Source organism: Cetorhinus maximus, chromosome 29, assembly GCF_964194155.1.
Source record: "Cetorhinus maximus chromosome 29, sCetMax3.hap1.1, whole genome shotgun sequence".
NCBI classification, from domain to species: Eukaryota; Metazoa; Chordata; class Chondrichthyes; order Lamniformes; family Cetorhinidae; genus Cetorhinus; species Cetorhinus maximus.
In genome coordinates, this window is record NC_135907.1 from 17,707,460 (window position 1) to 17,723,532 (window position 16,073).

General features: G+C 41.5%; 1 protein-coding gene across 6 annotated transcripts in view; it reads left to right on the forward strand.

Moving 5' to 3' along the window:
- Positions 1 to 16,073, forward strand: part of pold1 (polymerase (DNA directed), delta 1, catalytic subunit) — a 112,887-nt gene that overhangs the window by 58,104 nt on the left and 38,710 nt on the right. For all 6 annotated transcript variants that reach the window (XM_078531716.1, XM_078531718.1, XM_078531721.1 and 3 more), the window contains 3 exons: positions 7,865 to 7,960; positions 8,916 to 9,053; positions 15,208 to 15,383. In XM_078531716.1, coding sequence (XP_078387842.1) covers positions 7,865 to 7,960; positions 8,916 to 9,053; positions 15,208 to 15,383 — 410 coding nt within the window. The remainder of the gene's footprint in view (positions 1 to 7,864; positions 7,961 to 8,915; positions 9,054 to 15,207; positions 15,384 to 16,073) is intronic.

Sequence of the window (16,073 nt, forward strand, 5' to 3'; positions counted from 1 at the left end):
TCTGATCTTCTACTTACCTGATGTTTACACATGCATATTCATCAGAAAGGGAACTTTGAAGAATGAGTGAGAGTCTCAGGTGTCATTGTAGTCAAACTTGTACCTGCAATCACCAAACACTTTGCAGGTTCTCTTTCAGCAAAGGTGACTGGACAGCAACAAACAGCCTGAAACTCTAATTGATTTTTCAGTCCATGGTGCAGAAGTTTCAAGGCCAGTTTTAGTCCCGTCATCACCGATGAGATTAATAAACTAACTCAGCCTGGGGATCAGCAGATGATGTATACAACTGAACCAGATTACTGAACCACTGGGAACCCTTTGTAAGAAAATAGTAATTTCATACAACGGCTAACCTTTCTGCTATTGTGAAAGAGATTGGTGATTTAAATCCAGTTCATGTCAAATGAATAGGTAGTTTTGTCACGTACACCCATAGTACTGGGAACACAGTAGAGAGTGTCATGTAGGCATTTTGTCAGTGTGGATTGGATTGATTATTCCAGTTATGACATTTAGTTTGAGTTGTATTTTTTGCCCTGTTTTCTCTCATCCCTCCCCTTCTGAAGGCAGTAACAGAAGCCAAGGTTCAGTTCCATGGGTGCCAGCACCCCTCCTGTACTAAACTAAGTAACCATTCTTCAAGGCAAATTTATATTTTACCTATTGTTTACAAAATAAATTCATAGAATATACTTTTTAATAAATATGGATGTATTTTTAAAAGTCAAATTATTGTACGAAAGCTGGCTTGTGTTCCTAGCCTTGCCTACAAATTTAAAATGAAAGACTTTTACAAAAAAGCCTTTAATCTCTGAGAATGAAATGGAATTTTAATTAATTAACCCAGTACATTCTAAGAATGTGAGGAAGATAACATTATTCTGGTGATCACATCTCCTCAGAGTTGGTATGCCCAGTCTGTTTAACATGCTTGCTAACCTCTCCCAAAACCAGGACACAGAGCCTAGGCTTGGGGGCGGAGAGTTGCTGGAAGCCTCAGTTACTGGTCACACACATTGTGAAAATTGCGGTTGCACTGTTGGTCATGCAAAATCCAAAACTGGGTCTTCAGTACTGCCCCAACTGCTGCCCCTGCTGAGAGCAACTAACTCGGCACCTGTCTCGTCAATAATTTAGCAATGCATCTCTACTTTACACAACATAAGAAATAGGAGCAGAAGTAGACCTCCTACCTCAACTTCACTTTTCTGCTTGATTCCCTGAGAGATCACAAATCTACCGACTGACATTTCATCACATTGAAGGTGCTAATAAATATAAGTTGTTGAATATACTTAATGGTGGAGCATCCACAACCCTGTGTCCGCCAATGCCCCGTATTTTAGATTCCCCAGCCAGCGAAACAACTTCTGTGTCCACCATGTCAAGTCCTTTCTTGTATGTTTTAATGAGATCCCCTCTCATTCTTCCAAACTCTAGAGAGTATAGGCCCAATTTGCTCAGCCTATTGTCGTAGGACAACCATCCCTTTCATACTCTTTCTTATACTTGTAAAATCTTTTACAATCTGTTTTTATATTTCTTGCTAGTATATTCTCGTGTTCTATTTTTGCCCCTTTTATCAACTTTTTGGTCATCTTTTGCTGATTTTTAGAACACTCCCAATCCTTAGGTTTACACTATTTTTTGCAACATTATAAGCCTTTTCTTTTGATCTAATACTATCCTTAACTTCCCTAGTAAATCATAGAAGGATCAATCTTGTTGAGTTTTTGTCTTCTAATGGAATATATTTTTGTTGTACATTTTGAATTGTTTCTTTAAATGTTACCACTGTTTATTTACCACTATACCTTTTAGCCTTTTCATCAAACCGAGCATAGCTGGCTCTCCCCTGATGCCTTCGTAATAATTGACTTTGTTTAAGTTTAAGATGTTTGTTTGGTTGGGACTGGAATATATCAATTTTAAACTTAATATGGAATTCAATTGTACTATGATCACTTTAAGCCGTTGAGGATGAGTATGGTAAATTTAGACTTGTCCCAGGAGCATGAAGTCTGATGCAGTTACCTCCTCAGTGGAGGCTGCAGGATTACCTACCAAAGGTTTTTCTGACCTGAACCTTGTGCTTGTTGTTTAGCTCTTGGCCCTCTCGTATTTGTATTTTATATCTTAAAAGATCATAACACTTTCCAAACCTGTGACCACATTAAGCACCCTTGGTCTGATATGGCATAGATCAAATGCAGAGTAAAGCTTCCTGTACCCTCACCTCAATTCTGATCATATAAAGAAATTAAACCACACCAAGATTAGAAAACTAGGCACTAGCAGTCCTCACATATTTGGGCTTAGTGAATCACTACGTGAATGTACAGGCCATTTGGTTCATCAAGGCAATACCATTGTTCATTTCTCATGTGGACTGCCTAGCTTAATCCTTCACTTCCCATGCCAGTATATTGCCCATTTGAGACTACAGCATAAGACTTGGGAAGCCTATTTTAGAAAGGACTTCAACCGTGTGCCTTGTGGAATATTGATGAAAAAGCTGAAAGCAAAGGGAGTATGTGGCAAAATACTGGATTTTGTATATTCTATCTTCAGCAAGGCTGGATAAGAGACTGACTGAACCTATTTCTCTCTCCAAAAAAAGCAGCGAAACAAGGTTGTCTCTGCTGTTGTTTGTCTATAACAATTTATTGGCGTCATTATAAGGAATCGTCATAAGTTAGCCTTAAACAATGAGATCCAATCAAGAGTGCCATTGCAATCAGACTTGTATCTGCATGCTCACTTTCAGCAGAGGTGACTAGATAGCAATGAGCAGCATGAAAACCTAACTAATTTTTCATTCACCTGATGCAAATTTTCAGAGGCTAGTCGTAGTGCCATCATCCTGGATGAAAGGAGTAAGCTAACTCAGTTTGGAGATTAAAGCAGGTGATGTGTCAGTTTAGTATCAGATCACTGAACTACTGGGAAGCCTCTGTATGAAATTGTTTCTTATGACAGTTAATCTTGGCCATCCCATCAAATGAATAGGTTGTTTTGTGCTTTACACCTGTAGTACTGGGAACTCGGCGGACAGTGTCACACAGTCCTTTTAGCTATAATCATTCTATCATTGTGGATTGGATCAATTGTTCCAGTAAGGCACTTAGTCCCAGTTATATATTATCCCCCACTTTCTCTCCTTCCCTCTTCTGAAGGCAGTAACAGAAGCCAAGGTTCAGTTCCATGAGTGCCAGTACTTAATCCAAGTAGCCATAAAACTGTGAGCCCACTTTCCTTGTCTATGCTGTATTTGTCCATTATCCTCATCAGGGGTCACTGGATAGGAACGTGTGGCTAACTTTCCTTGTAGCCCAGGGCATTGCCCCTAGTTTCTTGCATAACCCCTGCTTGTTGAACAGGGATGGAAGAGCCTTTCCCCATCCTCAGACTCTAATTTTAGATCATATTCCCTCAGCAGCTTCTCTCATTCGGTTCAGCTGATGCCAGTTGAGTGCATGTATGAAGTGATGAAGAGAGAATGAGCCTGAGAGAATAACAGCTTTCCCTTCCCAAGAAGGATGGAAGTGTACAACACAAAAGGAGGTCATTGGCCCATTATGTCTGTGCTGGCTTTTTGCTAGAAAAGTCCAAAGTATCTTTTTTTAAACTGGTTTCTGGGTTGCGAGAACCACTGGAAGGCCAGCATTTGATGCCCATCCCTAATTGCCCTTGAGAAGGTGGTGGTGAGCCACCGCCGTAGTCCATCTGGCGTGGACACATCCACAGTGCTGATAGGGAGGGAATTCCAGGATTTTGACCCAGTGAGAGAGAAGGAACAGTGATCAGTTCTAATTTAGGATGATGTGTGACTTGGAGGGAAACTTGCAGGTTGTAGTGCTCCCATGCATCTGCTGCCCTTATTCTTATAGGTGATAGAGGTTGTCAGTTTGGAAGGTGCTGTTAAAGGAGCCTTGATGAATTGCTGGAGTGCACCATTGTCATGCTGACTTCCCCCATTGGCACGTACTTCCTTTGCTTTAAGTATTATCAATTTTCTCAATATATGCAATGGTTTCTACTTTTAAAAACTCCGTATTTTATGCTCCTAAGACTTGTTGCATATATTTTTCCTATTCTGTTACTTCCTCTCATGTTGAAAATTTAAGAAAATAGCCTTTCTCAATATATTCTATTAAAAACTTGCTTAATTAAACAAAATCTCCATTGAATCTTCTCTTGGCCACCGCTGCACTACTGGAAATAGCTCTAGTACCTCAAATCTCTCCTCATAACCATGGCACCTTATCCTTGGCAGCATTCCCGGTTCTGTGAGGAAGAAATTGGAAAGAGAAAGATTTGTTGATCAGCAGAGCTTGATACTTCCAACAAAACAATGTCCAGTTTGCTCTATCTAAGACTTTTCCCAATTTAGTCTTTTGTGAGAGTTGAATTGTATTTCTAACGAGAGAAAACTCTCCGTGACCCTGGAAGGTAATTGAGCAAAAACTGTGATAATCAATGGTAATCTGTCTTATTTAGCTTTGCCCATTTGCTTCTTCTGTTGCCCCAGCAGGTCTGATGCCATCATGTTTGTCTTGATCTGTTATGAAAGTAGAAACTGGAAATGCTGATGATATACAGCAAGTCAGTCTGCATCTCTAAAAAGAGAGCATATTAACATTTTGGATGCGCGTACCTGATCTGAACTTAAAACTAGTTGATAAGAAAGGATTTTAGTAAAGTTGGGAAATGAGGAAGGAAGGAAATCAACAAATACTTCAATCACGGTGAGAGTATTACGAGTTGAATGACTTGCAAAGTGCCAATTAGTCTCATTCCAGTCATCACTAAAGTCATGGAAGGAATCTTCAGTAGTGCCTTACCTGTGTGTGGTTCTGTCTCTGCTAGAACCACTCAGCTTTGGTTTCATCTGGGTGTATGGAAGCAAAATGCTGCAGGGGAGCTGACATTGAGATGTCCCGTTGTGCTTTTTAGGAGTGTTGTCGAACAAAATTTTGAAACCCAAGGCAGGTGACCAAAAACTTGGTCAAAGAGGTAGGTCAGCATAAATTTGTTAAATGCAACAGTGAATTTTCGGTGCAAGGCAGTGCTGAGTGAAGAAACACTTAAGTAAAGACATGTGAGGTTTATTGCAAAGATAGTTATTTGGCAATGATGTGGATGGCGAGAGTGCCGCCTTTGCACTTTTTCTGATTCAGTCCTCCTCCTCAGAGATTGATTGTGAAATAAAGGGACTTGAGTGCTCTAAAAGATAACTACAAGTAGCTGAGAGACTATACAGCGATGTTGACCTAAATCTCTTTCTCTACCACTCTGGGATCAGCTGTTGAAGATTTGGGCAGAGGGGGCAGCAAATTATTCTTGTTTTTGCTTCAAAAAAGTCACTTGTTTGCTGAGTAAATTTTGAGGAGGACAGCACAACAGCGCAGCATTTTCTGCTGTACTGTGGAATGTGGGTAGCTACTCTCAACTGCTGACTTCCCTTTCTTGGTTACAATGCAATGAGGTGGTGCAGACTGGAAGCCTGTGGGAAAGGGGAAATCAGATTGAGCATCACAGTTGCATGCCTCTTAGTGGCTGGCTTCAGAACCAGGTTTTTGCTCATTCACTACTTTCTCCTTGGATTTTTATGTGACAAAGGGAGATGGTTAGGAAAGAGAAAAAAAAATATTCTTTTTAAGGCAGTCTGATTTCAACCCAGACTGACAATCAAAGCCTCCTCAATTTGTTGACTTGAAGACTTCAAGTGAGTTGAGTTTGGAAGTCCTAAGCCATTTGTAAGGTGTTTCCAATATAGCGAAAAACCCACTTTAACCCAGTGCTAACTTAATTTCATTTCAGTCATGGGTTGGCTTACATAGCATTACATAGAAACTGCAACAGGCCATTTGGCCCAGCTGGTATAAGCCAATGTTTATGCTCCAGTGAGCCTCTTCCCACCCTGCCCCATAACCCTCTGTCTTTTTTTTCATGTATGCATCAGGTCTCTCCTTAAATCTGCCACTGCTTTCTGCTTCAACTGCTCCACTGCTACCACTCTCTGTGTAAAGAAACTCCTTTTAAATTCTTTACTTGACCTGTCAGTGACTATCTTACACTTATGCCTCCTTGTTCTGGACTCACCTACACACAATTCTAGTACATTTTTTCTGAGCTTTCTACAGTGCTTTGGTAACCTTTTTATAGCATGGAGGCCAGAACCATGCACAGCACTCTACGGTCTAAGCAAGGTTCAATATAAATTAAGCATTACCCCCCCCCCACCGTTTTGTATTCTATTTTTCTATAGATGTACGTTGTCTGCATTCTTTTTGGCCTTATCAATCTACATTGCTACTTTTGGTGATTTCTATATCTGTATTCCCAAATCTCTGTGCCACTCTACCACATCGAGTTTTTTCTAAGGAATAAGTGACTTCCTTATTCCTCCTGTCAAAATGGATTACTCACAATTCACTATAGTGAATTTAATTTGCCATTTATCAAGCCATTCTGTATGTTTGTTTAAGTCTTCCCATATTCTGGTGCGGTCTTCAACATTAGGTATACCCTTTCACCAAATTTGGTATTTAGTAAATGGTAAACAACAGTGATTCCAACACACAACTCTGTGGCATATCACCTCTCATTTTCTGTTAGTTTGAGTGTGAGAAATTGATTTTTAGAAAAATATTTTAGGGGAATACTATGTTGTTCTGTGGAAAAGGCTGTATATGTGTGTGTGTGTGTGTGTATGATTTAATTAAGCTGGGCAGAGAGTAATGGGAGACATCTCGTCTGGGGAGGTTGAAGCATGAAAAGAATAGAGGTGTTAGGTTTGAGGTATAAGTAAATAGATTCGATCTAATATTTGCATTTTTAGATAAGTTGAGAGTTAGTTTGAATATCTAAGGGGAGTCAGAGGTGACAAGAAACATATTTGCATCTTGCAGGAGTTCCATAGGTAAATAGAAGGGGAGAGATTGATTTTTATTGACCTGAAAGCAAAGACAAGATGGAAACATGAAAGATCTTATATTTGGAAGGGTTTAAGTTTCAAAGAGATGTGAAAACAATGGAACCCGAGATGAAAGGGAGAAAAAAAGTATTTTAGAGTTACTGTTGAGCTGGAGATATATCTGTTTGAGCTGTTGAGGCAGCAGCTGGAGTTGTTTGAGCTGTTGAGTTGGGAGCTGTTAGCTCTAGACTGGGAGGAGGTACCGCTTGAACCAGCCATCCATTCAAGCCAGAAAAGCAGTTTTATTCTAAAGTTTGGATTCCACAGTAGAGTGGAAGTGTGTTTCAGGTCATGTGGTCTGCCTCTATTAAAGCTACAGCAGGTTGCCTTGGGTAATACTACTGGATTTCTTAGTTAAACATCTATAAGGGAGTGATGCCTGGAAGGTGTTTACTTGTAGGTCTGACCAAGTAGAAAGTCTTTTTTGGGGGATTGTTTTGTAAGACTAAGTTTTAACTGTGTAACTAATCTTGTGTGCTTAAGTTTTCTTTTATTCTTCTTAAAAGCCCACATATACCATATCCACTGCATTGCCCTTTTCTACTCTTTCTGTAATTTCTTTAAAGATGTGTGAAATAAGAATATCTCTCAAATGCAATAGGCATCATTCATCTGGGATTGGGGCCAGGGTGCATTGCTGAGGGGAGTAGATGGAGCTTTACTCTCCACCTTAACATTTCATTTTGGGGGAGTGCTTAATATTGACACTTGGAGCCCGAAATGGAGGTTTTAGCATTCCCAGCACACCCTACACCGTTGTGTTCAAATAGAAGACACACATTTTACATGTTTATCTTTTGACAACTGGTAATTTCTCAGAATAATACTTTGTGCTCCTACCACGTGAATGAATTTTAAGCTGTGTGCTAATATTTTTTCCAGAGTGTTACCGGATTTGGCCGACAAATGATTGAAAAAACAAAACAGCTGGTTGAATCAAAGTACACCATCCCAAATGGCTACAAAGCAGATGCTAAGGTAGGAATTGATCCACTTCCTCCCTCAGCATGCCCCACACAAGTCAAGAACATGTTCTGAAGGCACAAAATCTCTGGGAAATGATCCGCCACCCAACATCTAACCTATCCCTACATGCATCGTTTAAATGCATGACCCCTAATCCTGCCAATCTGTCAAACTGGAATAATCCTATTAATAGGCACCCCACCCAGCTCTTTCATCGCTTCACATATCTCCATCGGACTCATTATAATTCAGTGGTTCTCAGAGAGTGGGGCTCAAGACCTAGTCCAGCTGAGTACAGTGAGGGGTTGGGAGGAGATGGAGTTGCCTGTGTTGTTTTTAACTTGTCTGATATTATGCAGCCTGCAACAATCCGGCTACCTGTGTTCATTCAGGTCAGGTAGCTATCTTGGATAGCAGAATGAGCACTGCAGGGAAAGGAGGAAGAAGAATGAAAGCAACAAGTGCAAGAGCACAAAAAGAGAGGAGAAAGAGGTGAAAAATAGCAGCGAGGAAAACATCAAAGGAGCAGGGAGAATGAGAAAGCAGAGAAAAAGAAATCACCTGAGTCAACACAGAACACAATTGAATACAGGACCTTTAGGCTGGGTACTGCACCACATGATATCCTGAGGTCATGATAAGCACTTTATAAATGCAAGATTCTTTTTTGATTTGTTGATCACAAAGGTCATGCCATGGACTCTTAAGGGCAAAGCACAAGGCTTAAATCCAAGTTGCCATTAATTTGCATATATCACAATTTGCTGAAGTCTGATACTGAATTCTAGGGGCAGCACATTCCAAAACTGAGGTCAAAAAAGTCAAAACAGAACAGGCAAGTGAATAAGAAACACAAGTATAAATGCCTGGGCCTTCAGAAACTGAGTCTCAGGTACTACAATTTACAGTATATCACCGAAGGGGCTTGGCAATGTTTTATCCTAATTCCTATTTTTTTTTAAATTAGGTCATTTATGGTGACACAGATTCTGTGATGTGTAAACTGGGAACAGAGACAGTGGAGGAAAGCATGACATTGGGTCGTGAGGCAGCTGAGTGGGTCTCCAGCCACTTTATTCCTCCTATTAAACTGGAGTTTGAAAAGGTGAGTGGAAAAAGCTAGTATGAATTTTTGTTGACCTTTATTTGGTTTGGAGGAGTCCAGTAGTTTCACAGGATTGGTCTACCCCAGTTAATGGGCAGCACCATAAAATAAACAGTGGAAGCACAGATTCGCCCCATGGCTGTTCAGTCTCCATTTCCTCTCTTTCAGAGTTTATCATATTTGGATCCCTTTTTGTTTATTAAGCGAAAGTTATTTTATAGGAGGTTAAAAATTGTTGCACTCAATACTGAACTGAATATTACCCAATTCAAAATTATAGTGGTAGTGCCTGTGTTAAAGCTATTTTGTGCTGATATTCACACCTGTTTTGCATTCATAGAATTGTTTCATATAAACATGGAGATTCTTTTACATTTGAAGTCATTTCACTTATTAATTCATTTTTAAAAAGTCAAGCCTGAAGGAAGCTATGAAAACAGAATGGAAATTTATTTCAAAAAGCTCATTTCTTTTTCGGCTGAAGTAGTACTTTTTCCTTGCTAATTTATTTTGTAACCCAACAGCTTGTGAATTTTTGTCCCTGTGGATTTTTGGTTTAAATCTGAACCTCATCTTACACTTTATTGGCTACGATTGAGAGGAAAGCCTTTGTAGGTTAAGTACCTGTCAGTCGTCTTTTTTCATATGGCTTCAGGAGTTTTCGTCCCTAACCAGTCCAGTGCCCTACTGGAGAGCAAGTGTAACTCCAAGATGTTGCCCTGAGTCAGGGCCAAGATGTTATTAGGTGCTCCATGGTTTGGTCAGGGTTTCCCCAGTTGCAACTAGGTGAAATTTTGAAGTGCTACTTCAGGTGGCCACATTGGCCATACCTGGTCCATATTTTATTGAAGGTTGTCCACATGCACCAGGGGAGATTGGAGATTTCCCCTAACTTAGTCTACTGCATTCGTTGCTCCCAATGCGGTCTCCTCTACATTGGAGAGACCAAACGCAAACTGGGCGACCGCTTTGCAGAACACCTGCGGTCTGTCCGCAAGAAAGACCCAAACCTCCCTGTCGCTTGCCATTTTAACACTCCACCCTGTTCTCTTGCCCACATGTCTGTCCTTGGCTTGCTGCATTGTTCCAGTGAAGCCCAACGCAAACTGGAGGAACAGCACCTCATCTTCCGACTAGGCACTTTACAGCCTTCCGGACTGAATATTGAATTCAACAACTTTAGATCTTAAACTCCCCCTCCCCCCATCCCCACCCCGTTTCTTCCCCCTCCCTTTTTTTTTCCAATAATTTATATAGATTCTTCTTTTCCCACCTATTTCCATTATTTTTAAATCTACAACTAATACTTTGTTATTCTTTCCACCCCACCCCCCACTAGAGCTGTACCTTGAGTATCCTGCCATCCATTCTTAATTAGCACTTTTCTTAGATAATATCACCACCTTCAACATCTCTTTGATCCTTTTGTCTGTGACATCTTTTGATTATCTGCTCCTATCACTGCTTGCTTGTCCCCACAACCACCCCACCCTCAACTTCTCTCTCCCCCCGCCCCCCACCTTAGACCAGCTTATATTTCACCTCTCTCCTAACTATACTTCAGTTCTGCCGAAGGGTCATGAGGACTCAAAACGTCAACTGTTTTCTTCTCCACCGATGCTGCCAGACCTGCTGAGTTTTTCCAGGTAATTCTGTTTTTGTTTTGGAGTTTGGTTGTTGAAATGTTGGATTGGAGGCGCTGTGTTTATTTGGGAGGGTGTTTTCAGCCCCAGCTTTCCTCCAGGTTTCATCAAGTGTTATGGAGTTGGAGATGCTTGGTTCATGTCCAGAGCGGGCTTCGTGGAGCCATGTGGTAAGTTGGGGAGCCTTGAAGGTCTCTGTGGATGGGGAGGTTCAAGTTGCTGCTAATACGAGTTATTTCTCTGAGTGTTGCTGCATCCTGTCGAATGGAGGGAGGCATGATATTTGAGAGAACTGGTAACCACTGAACAGAGATAAAAACAAAAAACTACTGCGGATGCTGGAAATCCAAAACAAAAACAGAATTACCTGGAAAAACTCAGCAGGTCTGGCAGCATCGGCGGAGAAGAAAAGAGTTGACGTTTCGAGTCCTCATGACCCTTCAACAGAACTGAGTAATATTAGGAGAGGGGTGAAATATAAGCTGGTTTAAGGTTGGGGGGTGGTGGGGGGGGTGGTTGTAGGGTCAAGCAAGCAGTGATAGGAGCAGTTAATCAAAAGATGTCACAGACAAAGGAACAAAGAGGTGTTAAAGGTGGTGATATTATCTAGAGAGTGTGCTAATTAAGAATGGATGGCAGGACACTCAAGGTACAGCTCTAGTGGGGGTGGGGTGAAAAAACTGACAGGGCATTACAGGTATAGATTTAAAAATAATGGAAATAGGTGGGAAAAGAAAAATCTATATAAATTATTGGAAAGAACAAAAGGGAGGGGGAAGAAACGGAAAGGGGATGGAGGAGGGAGTTCAAGATCTAAAGTTGTTGAATTCAATATTCAGTCCGGAAGGCTGTAAAGTGCCTAGTCGGAAGATGAGGTGCTGTTCCTCCAGTTTGCGTTGGGCTTCACTGGAACAATGCAGCAAGCCAAGGACAGACATGTGGGCAAGAGAACAGGGTGGAGTGTTAAAATGGCAAGCGACAGGGAGGTTTGGGTCTTTCTTGCGGACAGACCGCAGGTGTTCTGCAAAGCGGTCGCCCAGTTTACGTTTGGTCTCTCCAATGTAGAGGAGACCACATTGGGAGCAGAAGTTGATCTCAGAGTTCCAGAGATTATCCTCATTACTAAATGAAGTTGTGTGTCAGTCAGTTTGGTGTGACAACTTGAGGCCCACATGGGTGCACAATACTTAGCTGTCGAGAAAACCAGAGCTACAGCAGAAGTGCAGAGGATGGCAGTTTTTGCACCCCAGTTTGCGTTGGCGAGCTTGTGGGTAATGTTCACTTGTGTCTTGGTCTTTTTGGCAGTCTTTTGGAGGTAGTGATGGTAAGTTAGGGAGTGGTCAAAGGTCATTCCAAGATAGGTGGGAGTCGGATCATGGGCATTTTTTCTCCAGAAAGTGACATTTAGGGTGTTTTGCAATTTTCGAGAAACGCTGTAGAACAGGGACATAGAAGCTTGTGTCAACCGTGGCTCAGTTGATAGCATCCTTGCCTCTGAGCCAGAAGCTTATGGGTTTAATTTCCACTCCGAAGACTTTGGGTTGACACCTGATGTAGTATTGAGGGAAGAGTTGCCATGTTAAAGGCTCTGCATAGAGGCCTTGACTGGCCCTCAGGTGGATGTGAAGGATCCCATGGCACTATTTGAAGAAAAGCATGGGAGTTCTCCCTGATGTCCTGGCCAATGTTTATGGCTCAACCAACATAAATTATTTTTAAAAATTCTCATTGCAGTATGTGAGACTTTTCTGCATGCAAATTGGCCACTGTGCATCCTACACTATGACAGTGACTACACTGTATAAGTGCCTAATTGGCTTTGGGATGGCCTGAGGCCGTGATAGACGCTATATAAATGCAGGATGATTCCTGTGACTAGTGGAGTTCCGCAGGGATTAGTGCTGGGACCTTTGCTGTTTGTGGTATACATAAATGATTTGGAGGAAAATGTAACTGGGCTAATTAGCAAGTTTGCAGACAACACCAAGGTTGGAGGAGTTGCAGATAGTGAAGAGGATTGTCAGAGAATACAACGGGATATAGATCGGTTGGAGACTTGGGCGGAGAAATGGCAAATGGAGTTTAATCCGGACAAATGCGAGGTAATGCATTTTGGAAGGTCTAATACAGGCAGGAATTACACAGTAAATGGCAGAACCCTTAAGTGCATTGACAGGCAGAGGGATCTGGGTGTACAGGTCCACAGGTCACTGAAAGTGGCAACGCAGGTGGATAAGGTAGTCAGGAAGGCATATGGCATGCTTGCCTTCATTGGCAGGGGTATTGAGTATAAAAGCTGGGAAGTCATGCTGCAGCTGTATAGAACCTTGGTTAGGCTACACTTGGAATATTGCATGCAATTCTGGTCACCACATTATCAAAAGGATATGGAGGCGTTGGAGAGGGTGCAGAGGAGGTTTACCAGGATGCTGCCTGGTCTGGAGGTTATTAGCTATGAGGAGAGGTTGGATAAATTCGGATTGTTCTCACTGGAGCGACGGAGATTGAGGGGCGACTTTATAGAAGTTTACAAAATTATGAGTGGCATGGACAGAGTAAATAGCCAGAAGCTTTTTCCCAGGGTGGAAGAGTCAATTACTAGGGGACATAGATTTAATGTGAGAGGAGAAAACTATAGAGAAGATGTGCGGGGCAAGTTTTTTACACAGAGGGTAGCGAGTGCCTGGAATTCGCTGCCAGAGGAGGTGGTGGAAGCAGGTACGATAGTGGTGTTTAAGAGGCAGCTTGACAAATACATGAATAGGATGGGAATAGAGGGATACAGACCCCGGAAGTGCAAAATGTTTTAGTTGACGGGCAATATGATCGGCGCAGACTTGGATGGCTGAAGGGCCTGTTCCTGTGCTGTACTTTTCTTCTTTCTTCTTTCTTTAATTTGTTGATCACGAAGGTCATACCATGGAGTCTTAAGGGTTAGACACAAGGCTTAAATCCAAATTGCTATTAATTCGCATATAGCACAATTTGCTGAAGTCCACTACTAAATGCTAGGGGCAGCCCATTCCAAAGCTTGAGGCCTAAAAAGTCAAATCGAACAGGCAAATAAATAGGAATACAAGTATAAATGTGGGTCTTCAAAAGCTGAATTGCTGTGTCTCAAATACCACAATTTGGTCATTATGCTTTTGAAACAATAACATGCATTTACATTGTGCCTTTAATATGTAATATAAATGTTCCAGTACACTTCATAAGGAAGAAAGAGGCAAGGTAGGGGTGACTGAAGCCTCGATTGAAGAGAAGGGTTTTGAGAAACTGAAGTAAGAAAGAGATGAAGAGTCAGAGGTTTCCAGAGAGAATGTCAAAGAGCGAAGCCTAAGCAACTGAAGGTCCTGTCACATATGGTGAAATCTTAGGTATATGCACAAAAGAAGGGGAGAAAGTCGTAAGGTTGAAGGAGATTGTATGAATAGTTGAGGCAATATAAGGATTTCCAGGGAAGGATTTTAAATTTGAATTTGTAGGGTAGAAAGCTAATACTGGAGAGCAAGGACAGGTGAAGTGCAAATGAGATATCATGTGGGTTCAGGTATGTGCTCCACAGTTTTGGATAAGTGTGAATGGTGCAATAGGAAGGCCAGCAAAGAGACTATTGGAGTAGTCAGATCTGGAGGTGATAAGGCATGGTTAAGGGTTTCTGTTGTCCAGAAGCACCAGCGGAATTAAGCTTGTGGCTTAGTGAGCTTCCTACCACATATCCATACCATCACTAAGATCCCCCATTTTCACCTCTAATATTACTCAACCCTGCCTCAGCTCACCTACTTCTAGATTTGACTATTCCAATGCGCTTCCATCTTGCACCTTCTGTAAACTTGGCATCCAAAACTCTGCTACCTGTGCCCTAACTTGCACCAAGTCACCTTCATCCATCACCTTTACTTGCTGGCCTACATTGGCTCCCAGTTAAGCACCATCTCGGTTTTAAAAGTCTCATCCTTGTTTTTAATTCCTTCCATGGCCCTGCACCTCCCTAACTTTCTAACCTCCTCCAGCCCTACAATCCTCAGATATCGCTATGCCTCCAATTCTGGCCTTTTGAGCATCCCTTTTTTAAAAATCATTCTACCAAATCATTCTATCATTTCCTAGCCCCAAAGTTCTGGAATTTGTTTCCTAAACCCCTCCATCTCTTTACCTCTCATTCCTCCTTTATGATGGCCATTAAAACCCACATCTCGACTAAACTTTTTATCATCTGCTTTATATCTCTTGTGTGGCTTGGTGTTGAATTTTGCTCAGTAACACTCTGTGAGGCACCTTAGTTGTTGTTGTTTGAGGTCTGAAACTGCTTGAGATGTAAGACCCCAGTGCAAATGGTCTGATTCAGCTTGAGATGGTGACAGGGAAAGAGGGAGAAATCAGCGTCAAGGGACATATTTGTTGCGGGATGTCAAGAACAATGAGTTTGGTTTTTCCATTAGGGAAATTATGTTGACTAACCTTTAGCAGATAATGGCAGATAATCCTTTTGTAAATCTGTGTTTTAGGTATATTTCCCATATCTGCTGATCAACAAGAAACGCTACGCTGGTTTATACTTTTCCTCCGACCCAAATAACCATGATAAGATGGATTGCAAGGGTATAGAGACGGTGAGAAGGGATAATTGCCCACTGGTAGCCAACCTCATCAATACCTGTCTTCAGAAGATTTTAATTGACAGGTAGTTATTAATCTGCATTATTTTCTTTTTTAATAAATCTCAGTTGGAAAGATTTAGTTCCCCACTGAATGTGGTTATGTTGGGTGTACAGAACAGTTGAAATGTGAGACCTGAGGAAAGAGGTGATTGAAGATAACGGGCACTCACTGCACACACTGTCCTTTCAGCTCCAAGTTGAAGATTGAATTCACTGCAGAAATGGAGGATGGAGGTCGCCTAACTCCATGTTAAATCTTTTATTTTTAGCACTTGAGATAATACCCAAATGAGGCAGTTTTATTTTTATATAATTCCTTAAGTAATTGGAGTAGGTCTCATCAGTTCAGTTTTCAAACCTTTGTATCATTCAGACAGACTGACACTTGGCTGGATTCTGATATTTGAAGTTGGTGCATGGTCAGAATGTTGTACCGGCTCGGACAAGATAGAGCAGCTTTTCCAAGTTTGCGTATGATGAGCCTCCTGTGCATTGTAAAATCTCCTGCCAATTGGGGCATTTAAAAATTCCGATTAGACAAGCAAGCCCAAACCATCTAATTAATCTTAACCATGAAACCAGATGTCTGATCGATATTCTAAGTGTTAAGTGGCAAATGATGCAGCATCAGAGCCCGCACTTAAAATCCCAAAGCTTTGGAAAGACTTGCTACGTGAGGAGGTTTGGAATCCATTACATTGCTTGAGGTGAGT